General features: G+C 27.8%; 1 protein-coding gene across 1 annotated transcript in view; it reads right to left on the bottom strand.

Moving 5' to 3' along the window:
* Nucleotides 1-23,931, bottom strand: part of Brr2 (U5 small nuclear ribonucleoprotein l(3)72Ab) — a 60,115-nt gene that overhangs the window by 19,076 nt on the left and 17,108 nt on the right. The window contains exons 3-18 of the mRNA XM_067273328.1: nt 22,067-22,238; nt 19,480-19,672; nt 15,175-15,233; nt 13,454-13,549; nt 10,899-11,051; nt 10,704-10,803; nt 3,621-3,757; nt 3,321-3,410; nt 2,407-2,577; nt 2,169-2,306; nt 1,935-2,090; nt 1,681-1,851; nt 1,087-1,145; nt 540-798; nt 310-459; nt 156-217 (exon numbers count right to left, since the gene is read on the bottom strand). Of these exons, the coding sequence (XP_067129429.1) occupies nt 156-217; nt 310-459; nt 540-798; nt 1,087-1,145; nt 1,681-1,851; nt 1,935-2,090; nt 2,169-2,306; nt 2,407-2,577; nt 3,321-3,410; nt 3,621-3,757; nt 10,704-10,803; nt 10,899-11,051; nt 13,454-13,549; nt 15,175-15,233; nt 19,480-19,672; nt 22,067-22,238 (2,166 nt within the window). The remainder of the gene's footprint in view (nt 1-155; nt 218-309; nt 460-539; nt 799-1,086; nt 1,146-1,680; nt 1,852-1,934; nt 2,091-2,168; nt 2,307-2,406; nt 2,578-3,320; nt 3,411-3,620; nt 3,758-10,703; nt 10,804-10,898; nt 11,052-13,453; nt 13,550-15,174; nt 15,234-19,479; nt 19,673-22,066; nt 22,239-23,931) is intronic.

Genomic DNA, 23,931 nt, shown 5'->3' with positions numbered 1-23,931 from the left:
TTGATTTGTATTACTTGATTTTCAAAACTATATAAAGTCTATTAAAATATCTTTATATGTGTAGTTTTTTTTTTAAATAATAGGTAATGCTATGCTGATAACTGATATATCAAACCAAAACTTATTTATATAAATAAGACTTCAAATTAAATTACCTGGTCATTCCAGCATGATGAATGGCAAAGCCATATGGTAGAAGATCTTTTAATTCCAAATTCTACAAATCATATCAATTATTAAATGAATTATTTAAAAATAAATTAAACATTTCATTTATATAATGCTTGAATTATAGTAATTAAAAAATACCTTGACTTGTTCGGCTTCTGTTCTCAACACTTCAGTTGAAGCAGAGCCCTCTCTTAAAAACTGTCCAAGACTATCTTTTTCCAAACACATATCTCGAATGGCACGAGCAGTTTTGCCAGTTTCTTTACGTGAATGAACAAAAATTAACACCTGCAAAAATTTTTTAAAAAATTTTTTATATCATATCAATTATTATTATTATTATTATTATTTTCAAATATAAAACTAACTTGATTTTTTCCGGCATGTTCCATAATTTTCTCATAAAGAATTTCATTCATAAGTTGAAATCGTCTAATAGCTTTCTTTTCAGTAACACCTATGTACTGTTGTTCTAACGGAACAGGTCTAAAACTGTTATCAAAATAAAATAATCCTTTTGAATGATCCACTCTGAGAAAAGTTGCCACATCTTCATAATTAGGTAATGTAGCACTTAGGCCCACTAGTCGTACTTCTTCTTGAGTTGTTTCAATATTACGAATACTCCTGCATATTAAAGTTATGAATATAGTTAACATCTAGCTAAGAGTTTGATATCATTTTTATTTAAATTAATTACATAAAGATTTGAGTTAATGATATTAGTTATTATAATTAGTAAAACTTGGCACCATATTTAAATATATCTATAAATTCTACTTGTTAAAGTAATCAAATATTTAATTTTCTTTATATTTAAAGCATTTTTAGCTCAGACCATATTCAGTAGAAATTACTTTATATTAGATATTCTAAGCATACAGAACAAATTAAAAAGAACTTTAGTTAACATACCTTGCAACCAAAGCTTCTAAAACAGGCCCACGTTCATCATGAAGCAAATGTATCTCATCCTAAATTTACAATTTATGTTTTAGCATTAAGAACTATATATTATAATTACAAAATATTTATGTTTTTTATGGATAAATTAATTTCTTACTACTAACAATTAATTAAATTCAAATTAATAAAAGTTTATCCTAAGTACATAAATTTTTATCTTGTTTGGTATGAAGTTTCTTTTATCACACATCATTACTTAATTTTCATATATTTAAAAAAAATATTAAGTTTTTCAATAGAATATTTTATTGTTTTGGATAAATAAATCAAAATTTTTTATATTTGTTTGAAAATTTTATTTGTACTATTTTTATATAAAATATCTATTATAGCATCAGGAAAGTATTGGTTCTTTAAATATAAGACTTATTTTTTATTGTAAAGTACTAACTGACCAATTGAAATAGAATTTCATTTTAAAGTTTTATATTTATTTAATTATATTTCATATCTATGCTCAGTTGACAATAAAAAATATTAATATGCAGAAACTAATTAGAAACATATTTATAAATACCAAATAAATAAATATAAATAACTTACAAAAATCATTAATCGTACAAGTTGTGTATAAGTTCTTTCTCCGCCTTTTCGAGTGATTATATCCCATTTTTCTGGTGTACAGACAATAACTTGTGTAGCATTTATTTGTTCTCTAGTTAACTGATGATCACCAGTTAATTCAGAAACTACTATATTATAGGATGAAAGCCTCTAAAATAATTTAAAAGTAAAAGAATATAAAATTTTAATATTAAATTATTATTTCATTTTAATATTTAACAATATTAATTTACCTTGCTAAAATTTCCAACCATTTCTTGAACTAATGACCGCATGGGAGCAATGTAAATTATCTTGAATTCATCTGCATTAATTGTTCCATCTGAATTTATGTGTTTTCCTATTTCTCGCATCATGCATAACAAAGCTACATTTGTTTTACCAGCACCCTTAAGAGGAGAGAAAATATGCAATTATTGAACTATCAAAAAGACTTAAAAATCAAAAATAAGCAAAAACTTGCTTACAGTTGGAGCACAAAGTAAAAGATTTTCATCTGTTTCTAATGCAGCTTTACTCAATCTACTTTGAATTCTATTAAGACTTTTATAACCATCAAATACTTTCTGTACATATTTTGGTAACCGGTCAATAGGAACTAAAGACTATAAAAAAATAAATTTTTTAAAGATTATCAAACTAATATAATTTTTTAATTTAATTTAATTTTTTTTGTACCATTTAAAAAATTAATCATTTTTATACCTCATTTGATTCAAATGGCTTTGGTTTTAGAGCAGGAACGTGAATTTCTTCATATCCTCTTCTTTGTTTTCTAAATGAACCATCAGGTAACTGACATCGTTTATTTGCCATAAAATGACTTCCTTGATTAAATGTCAGATCTGTCAAATCTAAAGCTTTGCATTGTGTCATCTGAAAAATTTAACAATTTCAAAAGTATTTCTTTATTCTTATTTTCCATATTATATAACTCAAAACTTAAACACTCACATAAAAGTTAAAAAAAAGTTTTAATTAAACTATGAAAATTAAGTTTTGTTATCAGAAAACACACATTTTTAAATTAATGTACAAAAACAGAAAAGCTAATTTATTTCTTACAGTACTAATTTACATAAAAAAATAATAATAATAATTTTCAAGATTAAAAGATTATAATCATCAGTGATAATTTTGACATTACTAATAATTTCAAAGTCAAATAATACGTAAATTCATGTACGATAAAATTTTTCAATTAATCTAGTCTTTGCTAATTAAAATCAAAATAATTTCACTTTTTATTTGTAAACAAATAATAATAATAATTCTAAAACATATAAATAAATCTTTAAAATACTTTTGATTAAAAGTAAAATGACTTGAAAGATTAGTTTATAAATTTTAGAATTTTCATAAAACCATACAAATATTTTAATATAATTTTTTAACAGTTAGGACTTGGGAATTTCAGATATCGATAAAATTGTGTATTAATATATTTTTAAGGAATTTTCTTAGAATTTTTTACAGCATATTTCAAACTTACTTATATTTACATTTTTGTAAATATGCTTTTTTTTTTTTATTTTAGAGTTAGGATTATCAAATAAGAAACTAATTCATAATCAGTTTGATTATACAGTATAATAGCCTTAAATAAAAACTCAAGTTACCTGCATAGCATTATCTTCTTCTATATCCATTGCTTCAAGATCAGCATCAACTCTTGCTTGTCGTGCTTGAGCTCTTCTTTCTCTTGCTTCCTGCAATATGTGTAACATCATGTAATCATACAATTTATACAATAGAGATATTACTAAAAGAAAAAATAAACATTAATTTAAAAGAAAACATATTCCATGAAAAATATACACAGTATATTTCAGAATATATATTTAAAAAAAGTAAATTTATTTAAATTTTTTTTTACAAATGATTAAAATTTTGTTAATATTGAATATAAGGATCAATACCTGAACAATATCTTCTTTTTCAGTATTTTCCAACTGTCTAAGTATTTTTTCCAGTTCTGGATCAGCTAACATTCTATCTCTAATTTTTATTCTCTCTGCAGCACTTTGTGAAGATGCAAGAAGAGTACAATATAATACTAAAATGATATACAAAAATTATATTTTATAGTAATCATAATTTTTGCTAGTGGTATTATGAAAAAAAATAAAACTGATTATATTAATTATTAAATATCACTAGACTTTAAATAAAAGTATCAAAAATTTTATATTTGTCACAAAATAAAAATGATTATTCATTATATACAATTAGAAACACTACATTTATAAAAGTTAACATCAGTTACAGGCAAATTAATGGTCTAATGGCAATATGGCACTGCAGCAGTAAAATTTACTGTGTTACCATTTCATACAGTTACTAGCTGTCAAACTATAGACCAGGGGCCATCAAATTTTTTTGATTGTCAATCCCCTACAACTTTTCGAAACCTCACACTGACCCCCACCAAAAAGTCTGTGTTACAAGCAACAACAACAACAACAACAAAAAAAAAGGCTTACTATTTCAATACATTTCTTTTAATTTTACATTTATTGTATATATGTTAATAATAATTTTTGTAACTGACAATCAGTGAGATGGGTAAGCTTGATGATCCTTAGCAAGATTAGTAACATTTGGTTCAAAATTTGTAAGTTTTAGTCTTAAATTGACTGGAAGGTCTACATTCAACTTATTTCTCTGTTTGGTTAAGATGGAATTATCATGGCTGAAACCAGCTTCAATCATAAACAAATTTGGAAATGCCAGCAAAACTGATTTACCACATTACAAAGTTTTGTGTATTTTTGTGTTATATTTATATTTGTCCAGAAATTGCTCAAACTTAAATTTTTAAAAAGCATTTTTGCTAATAATCAAGATCAGCTAATAATTCAATAAGTTCATCTTGCAAATTGATGACATTTTTGATTTGAGCAGAAAATGGCAGAATAATCCATTTTGGGATATTAATATTTTCTAAATCTGCAAAACACTGTACTATTAAATTCATTGAAACAATATTCAAAAACATAATAATATGTATAGTTATATAGTTATATTTATGATTTCCAGTTTCAATTTTTCCATTTACCTCTCAATAACGTCATATCAACCACTTTCGCAACCCCTGCTATAGACTACTCAATGCTTGATGCTTTGACATTCTGGCATTCTCAGTCATCAATAAGACTTTTCCACAAATTTTGATAATTATCAACCTTTTAAATATCAATTCATTTTAAAAAAATGAGTAAAATAGTTGCTTTATTACCTAGAACTAAAAAGAGGTTTATTGTTACTATCAGACCAACTTAAGATTTAATGTTTTCTCAACTATTTGCTTTAATTTGATTTCTTTACTTTAACTTAAAAGCAAATCATTTTACATTGAAGACATTTAACTATTTATTATTCAGAAAAGAAAATTCTCTTTTAAATATTCATTTAATCAAATCATTCTCCATCTTTCTGATATACACTAGGATTGTGGTTTAGAAATGTAGTTCCAAGGTTGAATTATGTCCAACTTCAAGGATTTGAAACCAGTGTCATGCTATGCCAAGTTATACACGAACTGAAGTTTGACTAACGTATTTTTGCGGAATGACTGGAATGCCAGTTTAAGTGAGGTTATACATCCCTCTTTAGAGGGTGTGTTAAAAAAACGAATGAGTTTTTTTTCTAAAACCATGAAACTGTCAGCATTACATCAAAAACAATGATTATACGTTTAATTTCTTCATTTTGTCTTCTTTCTGACAAAGTAAAATACTTGTGAAATTCCAAAAATGCAAAACCAAACACATTAAATTTAAGAAACTCACTGTAAATTATCTCAGCTTACACTCATTAACATCAACTTTGTGTGAAATTTCAGAGGAAGGTATTATTTTTAAGGTCAAGGTAGATGGTTAGTGTAGCCCACATTGACTAACTACTACTAATGTCAATAAGTTGTTAATTGTTTTATTGTCTTGTAAACAAAAACTCTGCCTGATTTTAAGTCAATTAAATCACAAGGTTATAAACCACCAAGCTGATTTGTCATCCTCAGCAATGACTGAGAATTCATGTTGGCTGCTGCTAGACTATAACAATCCTTAATTCTATTGAATCGTTTGACATTACTTAAAATATGTTAAAAAATTTTCAATGTAAATTATAGTGATTTGAAACAAATTAATTTAAGTAATTTTTTGTAAGCAATAAACTATCACTCTGACAAAATATTGTAAAGTTAAACAAATATTAAGATAAAATAACTCAAAATAAATGTCACTTTTAACTTATAGTTGCAAAACTCTGTTAAGATATTCAGATCAGAACAGATGTATGATATATCATTTGATTCAACAAAGTTATTAAAAATAAAATATAAACATGTTAAAAAAATTCAAGATCCTAAATTTGAATTACAGTAGAGCAACAATTATCCGAAACAATTCAGGAATGGGTTGTTCAGATAACTGATCGTTTACAAAAAATATATTAAACACAAAACTACTGTATGTAATTTGTATCACACATATTACAAATACATACCTTATGTAATATAGTACATTAAAGTAGGCCTACAGTTTAGGTTGGCAGGAAGGGGGAGAGTGCTGCAACACCACAGCGCTAGCGGAAATTTGAATTTGCCAACTGGAACGCTTTTGGTTAATCGATGTTTCAGTTGATCGGTATTCGGATAATCAATGCTTTACTGTATTACTGTTTACACATACATTAATAATTTACTTTATGCCAAATAATGTAATGCAAGGTTACTAGACTTCTTTTTTAAAAATTATTTCATTTTTTTTTTGTGTTTTCTGTAATATACAGTTGCTGGATTCCGCTTTAGATCATCTGTTTTTAAAAAGATGCAGTGAAAATTTTTCAGTTTTAAAAAAAAGGAAACATAGTGAAAGTCATCCAATTTTTACAAAGAGGTGTGAGAATACAAAATCAATGGATTTCTCAACAGAAATTCATTATGCCTGTGATCTGACAGAAGAGTGAACTGCATCCAGCTGTGAGAACTGGAAATCCCCTTAAACGTAAAGTTTTAATAAATTATATCCAAATTAATAATTACCCCTTTCTTATATCCGGATATAATCCGAATATAATACGAATTATAATAAAATTGTTCCCTATATTGAATCAAAAATTTTCCTATTATAAACATCCTGCCTAAAAACAGTCCTGGACGAAATTTCAGCCCATAGAAAGGTTAAGCAACCTAGAAAACAGCGAAATAACCCTGACATGATCGACGAGCAACCCGTCGTATCACAGGGAAAAGACTCATTAAAGGCCGCGCCACAACCGAGTGTTTATTCCCCTCCTGAAGATGACTTCACCTTGTCCTCTATACTCCCTCCATTGCCGGAAGAACAACCTAATCCAAGCTATGAACGGGAAAGCAAAGCTTCCGAGACGGAATCAGATGAGGGACCGGAATCTACTCCACCGTACGCCCTTCGAAGCCAAGGGCCGGTTGCGGAACTCCCTTGGGTAATGCCTCGCCCCACGCGCAGCAGCCGCATACCATGTTTTATTTCACCCGCCTCTAGTAGGTCTTCCCCTTAACTTAGAATTGAACGCGAATTCCGATATTAAACTCGCCGATCGGTCGTTATCAGCTGTCACCTATGACCTCGATCACCTGTTACGAATGACACCGAAATCAACTTCCTCATCCGCCCCTTTTTCGGTAATATATTTCGGTTATATTCCATATTATTTTAACGTTTAGTTTACCCCCTTTGAGAAATTTTTATGTTTAGCTAGCTTTGATCTTAGAAAGGATTATCGAGAGAGAGAGTAAATCGACAATTATTGTAAATCTTCCTACCTCTGTACCGAACTCCGTGATAACTTCAAGCACCTTTTCACTGATCTTTATTTTTTTTAAACTGTGAACAGTCCAATTTCAGCACCTCAACCCGTAGAAGGCGGACTCACAAATCCGTTACGACCAGACATCCGAATTAAGTGCCAGTAATCCATGTGGACGCACGACAAAGGAAAACTTTCCCAACTTACCTACGACTTTATCAGTGTCCGACACCATTTATATCCGTACATTCAAAATAGTAACGATCACCGACCAACCATCTAGCTTCTTCACACACAAGAAAATTCCGACGAACAGTCTCATCTCACTGTGAACTTTGAACTGCACTCTCAACCCGAACTCAATAATGACGTCACCCAGCCAACCGACCACTTCCAAGCAACCCAGGACTTACGTCTCCTACCCTCCAGCTACAAATATTGTCACGCGTCTAACATGCGTCGAGATTTATTTGTATATACTTGATATCAAATTTCTGTTTAATGCGACTAAGTCGCCGCACATTGTAAACTCTGTTACGGATTAATTATTATCGAGAGAGAGAGAAATAGAAAAAAAAAAACACAAAAAACCCACATCAATTTCATGTAACCATACCTCTTGCCCCTCCGAACAACAACGGAGCAAATAATTTTAAAATCAAACTAATTAAGTATGATTTTAAAGAAAGCGTAAAGTGAATGTGAGATCTGGAAATTCCCTTGAATGTAAAGTTTTAATAAATTATATCTGAATTAATAATTACCCCTTTCTTATATCCGGATATAATCCGAATATAATACAAATTATAATAAAATTGTTCCCTATATTGAATCAAAAATTTTCCTATTATAAACATCCTGCCTAAAAATGGTCCTGGACGAGAAAATATGCGTCCCCGGCTGTATAACTGTCAACTATCCATTGTTCTTACGCTGAGTACAGATCATCTTGCAACTTAAGTTTATAGTTAGCGCTCGAAATCGCCGTATTGTTTCCAATCCCGGGAACACCTATGGCCTAAGCACATGCACGTGACCAACTTTCCCAGCAAAAAGCTATATAAGATGCTTCCTTCCCCCCTCTGGGGAGTCTATCATCGATTTAGATCGAGTCGCAATCTTACCCTTTGTGCCTACGGAATATATTTGACTTTTGTGCCTCAAATGCCACCGACCCTTCCCTAAAAAGGAATATTCGATCATCGTGACGAACAGCCTATTTGAATTACTGATTGTCCAAGAGGTATGGAACCCATTTATGTGAGCTCTCTCTCTCTCTCTTCGCGTGGTAGGGATATATAGCTTTTTATATGTCACCCCTTTTATGTCAGATTTTTGTAACGTATATTTTGTTTTCCATTAAATCGTTGTTATCCTGTTATATGGTGTCTTGTTTGCTCGAATATCCGCTTATCGCCTTACCACGACTCCACCTTCCCTCCTACACTTGACCGGATGAAAAGTAGTCCCAACCCTACGGGATCCCTACCGACAAATAAGCCATCTCTGACTCGTGGGCAAGTCCCTCCGACTTGTTAGCCGAAATTAGACAGAGGTCTGACCTTGTCGTCCCTCCTCGGTACCCACACAGCCTTAGATCTTGTAGCAGTAGTGATATTTATACTGATATCATTATAACTTTGTTGCCAGATTTCCAGTAGCAAATAAGCAAGTGAGATGTGAAAATGTCAGGCACAGTGTTACAATAATAAAAAAAATAGAATACTAAATCAACAAGAAAGTTATAAATTTCAACCATAAATGAAATTTTGGATGATAATATGTAAATATTTCTACTGGATATTGAACTTATATACTATATTTATTTATTTATTTTTAACTTTTGCATTTCTATCAGTTAAAAATATCACTTTCATTTTAATGATGATTTTCTCCCTTTTGATTTCTATGCCATCAATGGTTTCAACAATAGAAACTGATAATTTATGGAATTTTAGTATTATAAAGTAAGCCAGTGGGATGATAAACCTTTTCTAATTTTTCAATGAAGTACAAAATAATATAAAGTTGGACATTTTATTATTGTATACATTTTACTGAAGTCATATTAAATATTAAAAGATATTTTAATAAATAAAAATATAAATACGACTTTTTCACACAGGTAAACGCTTGCTTTAGTCCTCCTTTTTCACACTTTGTGAATTTTTAAGGATTGCTGATTGTGTAATGGCGAAAAAGAAGGACTAAACCAAGTGTTTACCTGTGTGAAAAAAAGTCGTATTTATATTTTTATTTATTAAATGTAAATGATGCTGGCCAGGTTCCTTTTATTTTTTTACTTAAAAGAGACTTGTAAATCAAATTTATGGAAGCTTTGAGTTATATTGTAAATTATTTTATATGAACATTTTTTCCTATCAATTCAATAATAATTAATACAATTAATTTACATTATTGTGTAAAAATTTATTTTAAATTAATTTATTGAAAAAATATATTTTACAAAAGTTTCTGAATTTTTATTTATAAAATCATTCATTAAGCAACTTTTTTAAAAAAAGAAGTTGGTTGATAAATGATGAAAGAACAAATTATTCCTAGGGAAGAATAAATGTGTGCATTTTTAAAGTAATGAAAATTTTAAAAGCTAATTAAATAATTTTAATGCTTTTAAATAATTTTTTATTAAAAAAATATAATAATAATTAACTGTGCAATTTTAGGTCATATTAAACATAACTTTTGTCATTTATTCGGAAGTGCACCCTGCAATTTTGATAAAGACTTAATAGTTCATTTTCTGAATTTAATTATATTCAGATAGATCTTAAGTAATGAAGCCAAGTATAATTAATAGATTATTATTATATTATTTAAATGAATGGAAACTAACCTAAACTCAATCTTTACCTACATTTAAACAACTTATAATAATTATTTGGATTAATTCCAGCAACTCCTCTCAACAGATGAAAGGTGCACAAAAAAACACATTACATAAAATTTCAATTGATAAATATAAATTTAAAATCTATATTTAATTATCTACTATAATAAAATTGACATTTTTTTTTTTTTTGGAAAAGCAATATAAAATCATAAATTATGCCTACATTTTACATATGTATTTAATTTTTTCCATTAAAATTTTCTTCTTCTCATTTATATTTAAATAAAATCAATATTTTTAACTTTTTTATTTATGCTAATATACTGAAATGGTAAATAAAATGAATAAAACTTACTCATTTGTCGATGTTGTCGTAAAACTTTAATAAATTCAAACTGGTTAAATCCCAATAAGAGAACAAGTTGATTTTCAGCATCTCGATCATCAGTTGCAGTCTTAAAATATATTACAATACATTTAATATATTTCACATATAAGAAACTTTCTCCAATTTAATATTAAAACTAAAGACTAAATCAAATAAACTAACATTTAATATTTCTAACACTTCTCCAGCTTTCGTTTGGGCAACTACAGGATCATCATAAAACTTTCGAAGTTTTCTTTGTAACCAATATGCATCAATTTCTCTTGGATGAAGTGGTTTATTACCCTTTCCTCCAGATTCTTGATTCATTCCCAACTGTAACAATGGTGTAATAATTAAATTTAAGAAAAACTTTTTAATTTTAAATCTTACAAGACAAACACATATATATTACAAACATATATCAAATTGATTTACTACAACTAAAGAATTCCTTATTATTGCTTTATTTTCTCAAAAACAAACTGTTTCTCGTTATATATTTAAATAAATTAATGTTCAAATAATTATTATTTATGTGCAAAATATTGGGATAAATAATCATTGCATTATTATATAATAATGTAGGAAACTAATGTATAAAATAATAAATTAGTAATGTTCAAAATTGTAGTTGTAAAATCATGAATAAATTTTGTTGTCCACAAACATGAACCCCATTTAAACATTAATGAGAATAAAAAGATCTTTCAATAAAGCTACATTTTTATCAATAAATTCACACAAGTTTCCTTCTACAGAATCACTTGATTCTGAAAATCAATTCAATCTGAAGATAAGAAGAAATACTTCTCAAAAAAAAAAAAAAAAAAAAAGCTTAAAATTTGATTCCTACAAGTCTAAGAAAATTTATTAATAAATTAATTTAAGAGATTGTAATATGTTAACATTACAGTTATATATGCTAAAAATTAATAAAAATTTAAAATATAAAATCAGAAATTAAATGCCAATATTGATCTGAAACATACATAAAAAACTGGCACACAAACTAGAACTGATGAGGGCCTCTGAAAGATGGCTGAAAACATTTGAACATTAAAGTTTATTTGTTCATTTCATGCTGGAATTTGCATTTAAGTGTCAAGTTGTTGTTTAGATCTGAAACATATGCAATGTTAAGTTTCACTTTGAAACTTATCACACAGAGGATGCTTTTAGAACACACAATTTATTTACATAAAATTTCAATTGACAATAGTGAATAGTCTTCATTTGTTTTACATGTTTAGTTTAGAAATAGCGTGTAGGTTCCATTTCCATGATGAAACACTTTAGTGAATATTTCAGGAGGGATTGTGGTTTCTTCCTCAAGTGCTTTCTAAAGTCTGATCAGCAATTTGACCTTGCATTTAAACAATTTCTGCTTAAGATATCTGATTCAGGAAATTCATTGGACTTCCATCAAATGATTTAATTAGAATGAGGTTGTTTTAATGATTTGGGTATATCTTTTGGTTTTTCTGTGTATTCAGTTGTGAACTTGACCATATAGGAAGATGCCAAATCATGGTACACAAAACTTTTCTCTTAATCATTGGAATACATGATAGTGAACACATCAGTGTAAAGTGCAATTAGTAATAAAATCATTACTTGAAAAAAATGGTCTCTAAGCAAATCCCTCCTAGTCACAGAAAAATGGCCAAGCAGTTAAATTTGAGTATTTCTACAGTTAACTACCTTATTCACAATGCATAGGACTGGGTAACAAGATGAAAAACCAAACTTCGTGAGCTTAACAAGTCCCATAAGGTAAATTGGATGACCAATTGCATCAGCTTTATGAGAATCACTTAGCAGGTCAGAAATCAGAATATGTTGTCACTTTAGACAAGTCCACTCTAGTAAATAATTTTAAATAGAGTTATACAATAATCCTCCAAAGTTTTGAATAGTAGTTACAATAACAAGTTCAGTTAGACAAATTGCAACCTGTGTTTACTTGTTCTGTAAACACTGTAATTCTGCAATTGATTTGTTTGATAAGGTAATGTAACACAACAGCAATCTGTCAAGGAAAGTGATTCAGAAGGGCTTTCTATAGAAAACTAAAAATAGCAATTTTATCAGTCTTCTTGTTCATTCCACAAAGCATGCAAATCAGATTGCTGGAGTATCATTGTCAACAAAAGATTCACTCTAGAGCAGGCAGTGAAGATGAGCAAAATTTTACATCATCAATAAAGCATTCAAAGGACGTGCTGGAATCAACAGAATTGGATTTGATTGTGTTGCAATTAGAAGAACATTGAAGAGAAAAAAATTCCACCAATTCCGAAATTATTTCCTGTCTTAAGAGACTACTTTTCCTTGGAAGAAAAAGATGTGCTACACGAAGTAGTATTTTCTTCTGAAAACAGTCCTTCTGCATGTAAATATTCCCTTTCATATCTGGAAAAGTACAGTACCATCCATATTTTAAAAATAGACTGGCCTAGTTTGCATATGCCTACCTGTGTCAATTGGTCTTGGCTAAGTTGGCCAAGTGGCCTACTTTATATTCTTTAACAACAAATTTATGCAAACAATTTTCAAAGATTCCAGAGAATTTTTTATAAGCAAAATTTTTTAAAAGTTTATTTAAGGACTTCAGAAAATTAAAAAATTAATATTTATAGTTAATAATCAATTTATAAAAATGATGTTAATAAAATAATAATATAAAACTATATATTATAATTAAATATAATTTTAAATATAAAAATAATACTAACATTTGTGGCATGTAAAGTACTATCCACAACTGCTTCTTCTCCTTCTGTTTCATCATTGGAATCTTCTTCTTTCACTTCTCCACAAATATCATCTTCCTATTGTTGTTAAAAAGTTTTAAATAAATACAGTAATAATGAAATATTTAATTAGAATTTCAGACAATAAGTTAGTCAGATGACTTTCATTTAATTCTTTCTTCAACATTTTCTTTGTATTTTGATTTAAAAATTGTGTGAGACTATATAAATTAAATTCTATATTTATTACTTTTTTTTTCTTTTTTTGTTTTGGGAATTTCTAAGACAGAAGATAATTTAAGAAGGAATAATTAAAAAAGTAAATTATTTCAGCTATCATAAATGCAATTTGTATTTCTAGATTGTATATATTGTATTCTATATTTGTATTTGACTTACTAGACATCCAAAATCACATTTTAATTAGTACAGTATTACTATCTCTTAAGCATTCTGAATGATGCCTTCAGACTACCTATCACTTTTTTTCAAGTCACAAATTTTATTTTTACAATAATGATTTATTTATTTTTAAGTTTTATTATTTAACAATAATATTCATAAAAATTACTTATCACAAAAATATGTGAATAGAAAATATACAATCTTTTTAAACAACATGCAAATTAGTATGAATTTCTATTAATTAAATGCTATGTTTAAAATAATTTGTTTGACTATTTGAAATTTTTAAAAATAAAAAAATTAGTTCATATTTTTCAACTACTATATACTTTGATTGGTGTGTGTGTAAAGAGCACAAAACAAAAAAAAAAAAATTATTTTACTACTGGTTTTCTTCAAATTTTTTAAAAGTTTACAAAAAAAAAAAAAAAAACTTTTATGCATGAATCTTGGGTTGATCCATTTACATGTATCAACCCAAGAATTCATTTTGAAAGAAAGTTAACATGAATTTTTTATCAGAAGCTATTTTATCATCAAATAAATGAGAAATGTTAAAATGTGTATAATATTTGACGATAGAAAAATATTTTTAAAACTTAAGTCACAAATAAATTTTTTATAGCTTTTTAATTCTTAGAAACAGTAAATAATCTCTGATTAAAAACAATACTATCATTGGTTTACAAATAAATGTAAAAAAATAAAAAAATGTGCCATTTTGTACTTTATCTTCATACATTTATTTATTGTTTTAATTATCATCTCATGATGATCAGATGCTTCAACCATTTGACCATCAGTCCCCATCCAGAGGGACTTGGAATCAAATCTGAATGAGACAAACCCAAGAATTTTTGGGGAGAGGTCTGTTCTAGCTAGGTTAGAACCCAGACAAAAATCATGTTTGGTATCAAAAAAGCCATCTTACAGGGTAAAAATTAAAAAAAAAAATATTCACAGTAATCTTAAAATTTTATTTCTAACATAATTTGTTTTGTTTAGCTGCTTTACAGTTAACCTGATTAAAATGCCTACATATTTTAAACCTAAATCTAAGTTACAGTTTTAAAATTTAAAAAGAAACTATAATTTCAAAAACAATTGTAATATAATTAAAACAACACTTGTATTCATTTAAAAAAAAAAAATAAATACAATATAAGTTAAATAATATTGTGTGACATTACTATATTAAAACTTTTACAAATTTTAAATGATAAAAATCACATTATGCAGATTTATTATTATATAGGATATATATAAAATAAAATTTTTTAGATAAAAAAAAATCATACCTCTTCATCAGATTCTTCAAACTGAACATTAACTCCATAAGTTTCATCAATATTTTCATCTGAAATTTGAAATTACAATTATACAGTTAAAACTTAAAAGAACTATTAAATGTAATCTGTAAATGTATCTTAACTTTTAACAAAGATTTTATATTAACCACATGAATATCATTCAACATAGTTAATGTTTCAGAATTGAAAAACAGCTTTGTATTTAAAAATAATAAAGTTTTTATTTATAAATCAAGTTAGAATTATTTATTAATTTTACTACATTTATTTTTCAGAAATTATCAAAATTATTTTTAAAAATAAATAAATTAATAATAATTTGATGAATTTCTTTTTACTACTATTTTATAAAGATTTTTAAGTTAAAAACTATATAACTTTTTCTTCTATAAATAGACAACAGTGTTCTATAATTGATTGACAGACTCAGAAGTATGATGTTCTACTTCAAGCACAAAACTATGTCTTTTTAGCATCAATTTCTAATTAATTTTATTGCTGTTATATTTTACAAAAATTGATTTTGGATCGTATATTTTTAATTTTATCTGTATATGTACTGTACTTGATGATAGTTATAAACAGAATCATCTTTAAGGGCTGATTACACAAAATAAAATAAAGGTTGATTATTCAACTAAGTACTTTTGTCGAATTTTCTTGATTATTATTAAAGTTAAGATTTTAAAGTTTTCATTTATTGTTTCTACTGCTACTAAAACACCAGAAAATGGTGTAATAACATTAAACATAATATGCAGAGCAATAATTAGTCAATTTATAACACTTAAAAAATTATTTTTATCCTGCAAACTTGTTTTAGGTGAATGCAAATTGTTTTAATTATTAGATTTCATTCAACTGTTTTTCTAAATTTTTATATTAGGTGGTGTATTTTTAATGAATTTTTGAATAGCATCACCTAAAGGTATTTTTTAAATATGAATATCATTGAAATTTGAGAGCTTGACCTTTATTAAAATACTTATTATTTAAATTATTATTTTTTATAGTCCATTCTTTTGCTTTTTGTTCTTTATAAATCATATCACTTTTTTCTTCTTTATTGATAACAGCAGTATTTAAGGTTTGTGATCACAGGAAAACAAACTTATACAACTTCTTATGAGAATTCTCTTTATGCGTATTGCAAAAATGTGACATTCAATAGGACAATTGAACAAGAAAGCACTGACAACAATTCAGTTTAACTATAAAGCAGCAGCAAATGATTACCATTGCATTAAAAGAATTCCTAAGCTCTAGTATACCACCAAGAATGTTTTCAAGAAGAAATGATCAATGCATTGAAGACTGTGGACATTCCATTTTACAAACTGGAAATTAAGGAGTTCAAACAATTACTAGAAAAATATACAGCAAAAAGTGTATCTTCAGGGTTAACATTATGAAAGCTGTATTTGAATGAGGCATACAGGAAATACATGAAAAAATTGTGAGACCAACATAATAAAAATCATTAATAATATAAAAGCCACCATCTCTATCTACACGAATTCTTTATAACTCCAGCAATTTTTGTCCAATCCAGATGAAATTTTGATTATATTTGTTTCATGTTCTGAAGGAAAGTATAGGCTACTTATTTTGTGGAAATATTATCTACAGAATAAACATTTTATCAATTTCGGATTGGTGATAGTACTTACATTGCAGTGACATCAGTGACCTCATTTAGTTCATGCTTGATGACAAAATGTCCTTTAAGTTGCATTTTAAAATATTTTGGCAAACAGTGTATTTTAAACTTACTTCATTAAATTTTAAATTTAAATTTTTAAAAAAGATAACCTCATCATGTTGCTTCTACAACAATTAAAAAAAAAATTTATAGTGACCATGTGGCATTCTATTATCTAATCAGAAGTATAAACCTAATAAGCTTGTTATTTCAAATGTATTATTGCATGTTAACTATGCTTTGATGAGCAGTATAGATTACTTAATTTGTAGAAATGTTAGCTACTCTTCTTGAATTTCTTGAAATCTGTATTCTTCTCAATTCTTCAATCTCTACTTTCTCATAGAAAGTAGACAGTCATGCTTGGCAGGGAAATTTCTAGTTCTATATATTATAATTGTTGATGAATCCCTAGGAGACATGTACATGAGGACAGATGATCTGTGGCAGTTTGATTGGCTTAATGAGTAAAGCAATTGGCACTCCTTCACTATTGGATGTTGTACAGATCACAAGTTGCAATCATATGACTGTATCCTAAGTGATTAACAATGCATTGCAGCTGCTGTAGAAAGATAAAATAAATTTCTTGCATGAAAGTTTTCTTCCTGTTTTTTCAGCTGGTACTCTCTCTTACCTGGTAAAAACTATTAATGGTTTAAAGGGAATATTTCCTAATTTATTGCATGTGACATGCAGTATGTGTCATCCAAAGAATTGCCAAGTTAGTTTGATATAGATGCCCTAATATCCAAAACAGAAAACAATATTTATTAAAGCTCTAATTAGACAGGAATCATTCATAGATGAAACTGCTTTTACCATTGGAACTGGTTCTCAATCTATGGGCTACATGGCTAGAAACTACATTGTGAAAACTTTTGAAATATCAACACTGAAAATCTGATCTTAGGAAAAGCTTCAGCAATCTTAGCGCTATGACTAAAGATCAAGATCTCTCTCTCTCCAGAAACTCAAAGATATTTTGTCTAATCATGATTCTTTAGCTTCAGTTACTAATGTAATATCATAGTTGTTCTTTTGTAATTATTATGAATTACAAATTTACTTTTAGGCATAGAACCTTATTTACAATTTTTATATTTTTACATGTTAACTATTATTTTTCTCTGCTTATTTTATAAAATACAGTGGGTGATTGGTTAATGAACAGTTCGGACAGCAAACAAATCGGATAACAAACACTTTCACGAAAGATTTTTATGTTCAGACAACAAACACTTCACAAAACAAACACAACAAGAAGCAACGTAAAATAATGAATACTGATTGGTTTTCCCTTGTCAACAGGTAACAATTCAAAACCTTTCAGAGCACAGGAGACGCTCAACCCGATATCAATCAGATATTATTCCTCCAAACTTTGAGACTCTCCATTGTAATTTCAGCCTTTTGTTTACCTTTCTGACAAATAATTTTTTATACTTTTTGTGAGACTGTTGGGCATTTGTTAAGTTTGCACTGGTTTTTATTTTCTAAAGGTGAGAGTTTAACTGTCCTATTGGATATTTGTTAATAGTTTAACACCAAAATTTCAAATTTCACTCAGGCCTCACATTTATATAATTCTTTCATATGCTAGTAGATTTCTGTTCACCGAATTTTTGTGAGTACTTTTCTCAACTTTTTATTTCAAAAAGACATTGATAATATTATGAAGCCTGAAAAGAGTGAAGTGTCAAGGACCACGCTCACCTTAAAAACCAAGCAAGAGATAATAACTAAGGTAGAGAGTGGGCAGATGTTTGATAGTGCTAGGCAGTATGGCTTGAACAGGTCTACAGTAGGCACAATCTTAGCTAAGAAAGATATAATCAAGACAACTTGAGCAGCTAAAGGAGTAACAAAAATCACATCTGAGAAACAAAGATAAAAAAATGAAGAGACTGCTTTTAGTTTCTTATTACATGTAAATAAACATAGTAAGAAAGTATATAATTTATTTTTTATTTTTTATTTTTTGGGGTTTTCAGAATGAATTAATCAAATCCCATAAAAATCTATGATAATTGGTTAACAAACAATTCAGAAAGCAGCCAAAGTCTTGGAACGGATTATGTTTGTTAACTGATCACCCACTGTACAGTACTTTAGTTCTGAATTTGTACATTAAATTTACACCTCCAAATCACATTCTTCCTATGCTTTGGTATCCTATATCAGAGGGGACTGAGCAGGCACCCAGTTGCATTTCCTTCTCTGCCTTCTCTTGATGTCTTAAGTATAGGATAACAAATAACAAAATTAAAAGAGACAGTAAATGGCCATCCTTACATAGCTTATTATTCCAAGACTAAAAATTATTAATGTGTATTTTTAATTTATATTGATATGAGTCTGATTATATTGATGATTTATATTGAACTCCATAAATGTCTATAAATGAACATTCTTGAAGCTCTGATCACAGTTTGGAATACATCGAATATGTGCAACATAATGTAAAAGTTGAATTTTTGGACATATTTTGATATGGAAAAATTTCTAAATACAAAGACTATTTGAGAAACAATAATCATTGTATTACTATATATACCATGTAGTAATACAATAATAAATTTATTTCCTACCTGTTGTCTGTGCTTTTTCATCAACACCATAATCAGTTATCTTTTTGCACAAGTTAACTAGAACAGCATATCTTTCTTCAGCTAAACCACCAAGCAAAGCTTCAGTTTCTTTTCGGCGTTCTTTATCCTTGATCTTGTCATTCTTTAGTACAGCTAATACTTCATCTGCTGCACCACATAAGACATCTCTTGGCTGTAAAAAATAATTTAACTTAGTTAAGATTTTGATTACCTTTGTAGTATTTATAACATTATTAATCCTTTAATTGTTTCAACAAAAATAAATGTGTTTTTCCATGCTGTATCCTTTTGATGGTATTAAAATAGTATCACAGAAAAATAAATTTTGGTTTTAAAACTTACTTAAATATTACAAAACAAAGGTATGAATTTTATTTAATATGAATGTTTATGGAATTAAATATTGAATATGCACATTGATTTATATAACATTTTTTCTGGGTTTGATAAAAATTAGAATTTTTAGAAATTCAATTATAATTTCAGAACAGTACTCATTATCAGTCATTGTAAGTTATATTATCATCAAAACTGTCTTATGTTTCACTGACATTTTTTATAGCATAATTTATTTTCATTTTAGTATAAGTTTACTTTATACTAGAATTGTACTAAATATAAAAGTAAAATATATTTCTTAAAAAGAAAAAAATGCCATTTTCTATTAAAAACAGAATACCGAAGCAAATTTTATTTGTGGGTTATACTAATGTTGAGTAGTGTTATACAATTTAACATTACTCAAAAATACAGAATTAAGAATTTCAAATCTGCTTTCTTTTATATATCATCATTATTTTTCCATAAAAAACTTGTTATATCATTACTGTATTAAAATATAAGATACAGTCATTTAAAAATTGAACATACATGATTGCAGAAATGTAACAGTGTTCCCAAAGAGATTTGTCTAATGGAAAGAAAGTTAGTACCTGACCATCACATCATAAACATCCCGTAATAAAACATAATGTATCCCATGATGCATAGTACATGCAAACACCACTGGTGGCAGTGTACTCACTGTCCAATCATCAAAATGAAAGCCAGTAAAGACGAGCATCATGATATTCTGCATTTTTTAACAGCATGTATTAGAAGCAGGTAGATGAATAAACAAATGGAAGCAAAGCATTGTGATTATTGCATCATTGGAAACATGCCAACTTCCCACTACCAAAGAAGTCCGAAGCCATACAGAACAACATGCGTAAGATAATGATGACATTGTTTTTAGAAACTGTAAATGCTACTGCGATGTCAAGACAGTCATGAAGTTGCAGCAGGCAATAAAGTCAAAATGCCCTGGACTGATCTCAAGGATAAGAATGATATCCTTGTCCATTACAATGCCCAACTGCACACTGCCAATATTGTCTGTGCCACATTGCAGAAATATAGATGGGGAGTGCTAATGCAATCTTTGTAGAGGCCTGAACATGTTTCTGTATGATTTTCACATATTTGGAGAGTTAAAATGTGTCCACAAAATCTGACAATTTAAATCAGACAATGACATGAAGACTGCCATTCAACAATAGTTCCAGCAGCAACACAGAGAATTCTTCCACAGGAGCTTTTTGTCTAGTTTCACAGTGAGATAAGTGTCTCAACAGATGCAGCAACTACATATAGCTGACTCAGCTCAGAAGTTTTCTACCATGTGTTCAGTTTTTGAATGACTGTTCCTTATACAAACATTTTAAAAGTGTTTGTATAAGGGACAGTCATTCAAAATCAAAATCAAGAATCAGAATAGTATTTATGCAAGGTCAACTTATAAATCTGGATTTAGCTAGTCAAAATGTATGAAAAATATTAGTGTTGAACTGAATGTTTGGAATTATTTTGTATTTGGTATGCAGACTGAATTATTTAGCCAGTTTGACAGAGAGTAAAGACGAATAGAGCAATTAACCGGCAATGATGAAGTGAGATTGGATGATGAATGAATGAATAGTAAAAAGTAATTTGTTTTAATGTTTTTACTACCAGTTAAATGCTCTATTTGTCTTTACTTTCTGTCAAACTGATGAGGGACTTGAGTCTGAAATGCATATTTGACAACACCAATGAACGATAAAGAAACCTCTTAAACAGTAAATTTGTGACTCCTTGTATGATTGGATCCCATAAGAGTGTCACAATTTCTGTATCCACTTGATTTAGATATTTATGTAAAGTTTATTAAGATCTTATTACTTATTGAAAAAAATACTTGTTTAAAACATTCATTTATTTTGGTTTACTTTGACAAATTTGGTTGCAATGGTAATCACAGACTTTAATTTCTAGTTTTACAAATTTTATATATAATAGATTCTGTTTTACTGTGATTACTTTGGGATCTAATTAAAATAAAAACAATCTAAAAGATTAATTTTAACTGATTAAATAAAAATTCAACAACAACAAAATCCAAATTTTACATAAATTCACTTATTTCAAAATATTACAAATAAGAATAAAAATTTTTATTTAAGATTATTATTATCCCAAGTATATTATTAATAAAATTTTCATATACAGATTGAATAATGTACTATAATAAATTCAATTTACAAACCTGATCGCCTAATGCCTCTTGAATAAAACTCAATAATATTTCATATGTTTGTCTGGTTTCTGTAGTTTTTGGACGATATAAAATTCCTACCATATCTTCAATGCCTTCTGACAGAAGACTTTGACCTTTTAGCTTTGCAAGGTCATATCTAGTTTCTTCTCGTTTCTGTCGTCTAAAATGTTAAAAATGTCATTAAAATTTAATAAATGAAAAAATTATTTTAGAAAAACTAATTATTATATGAAAATTTAGATAATGTACAATCTACAGTAAATGATAAAAATTTCAGAAAATAGAGTACAGATATAAATTTTGATCATGATCATATATTGGGTTGTTTGGAAAGTAATTTCATTTTTTTATTACTAGAGGAATTAGATGTATTTTTACCAGCCAATTTTATTTTAAACCACATTTTCATTATATACTTCGACAGCTGACATTTTAAGGCTTATTTGTAAAAAATTTTGTTTGATTCAGTACAATTGTTTTTTTTCGGTGACCCATCAAATATGGAAAATCGAAAGCATCATTTTTGACATATTTTGCTTTTTTATAACTAAAAAATCAAAATGCTGTTCAAACAAGAAAAAAAATTGTAGTACATGTTTGGAGAAGATGTGTTGAGAGAAAGACAGTGCCAAAACTGGTTTACAAAATTGCATTCTAGCAATTTTAATATCGAAGATACACCACATTCTGGACGTCCATTTGAAACCAAGGAAAACAAAATAAAGGTACTGATTGAAGCAATCTGCCGCATAACAACACGTGAAATCACTAAGAGATTAAATCTGTTAAATTGAACGAGTTTATTATTACTTAAAACAAATTGGTTTCATTTCGAAGCTCGATATATGGGTTCCACAAGTAATTAACAAAAGACGCTCTCTATGATAGGATTTTAAAGAAATTTTTTTTTTGAGCTTTTACCAGACAATTTAACAATTGATTCGAAAGTGTACTGCTATCGAGTAAACAAACTGAGTAATATCATCATACAGAAAAGGCCAGAATTGATCAACAAACAAAGTGTAGTGTTTTACCATGATAATGCCAAATTTCACACAAGTTTGGTAACTCGTCAGAAACTGTTATAGCTTAGATGGGATGTGTTATCACACCAAGCATATTCGTCAGATCGAGCACACTCAGATTATTACTTGTTCCGGTCTATACAAATTTTTTTTAACTGTAAGACATTTACTTGAAATGACAATGTCAAAAATCACTTGGATCAGTTTTTTGTAAACAATAATCAAAATTTTTATGAATGTGAAATCACGCTACTACTAGAAACAATGACAACAGGTATTTGACCAAAATGGTCAATATATAAATCAATAAAATATTTATTTATTATAAGAATATTGCATTTATTTTTCTATGGAAAAAACGAAATTACTTTCTGAACAACCCAATAGATGTGAAATTATATAAAAAATATCATATTTGAATCTTTTTTTTTTATACTAGAGAAAACTATTTTTCTTTTCTTACTTATGAAGAATCAGTTCAACACAATATATGAGTAAATAATTCATATAATTCACAATATGATACTAAACATTTTTAAAAATTAATAAAAGCACTTTCATTTGAATAAATAAATCAAATATGTAAATTCAATTATTTTTTTTGTTTCAGGAACAATACATTGAGTTAAAGTGATTTTTCCACAGGAAAAGATAAGAAAGCTATTAAAAAAACAGTAAATTATGATACTTAAAACTTTCAAATGTGCACATTCAATTTTTTTTTTCAATTTAGATTCAATTAAAGAGGCTTAATTTGTGTGTTTAAGTGAAAATACTTCTAGTATTTTTTGGACAATACTAATTAGAACAAATACACTATTTATACTT

This window comes from Centruroides vittatus, unplaced genomic scaffold (genome assembly GCF_030686945.1).
Source record: "Centruroides vittatus isolate TY-2023 unplaced genomic scaffold, ASM3068694v2 contig_474, whole genome shotgun sequence".
NCBI lineage: Eukaryota > Metazoa > Arthropoda > Arachnida > Scorpiones > Buthidae > Centruroides > Centruroides vittatus.
Note: the sequence above shows the minus strand (reverse complement) of the source record. Positions and strands in the feature narration are given on the sequence as shown.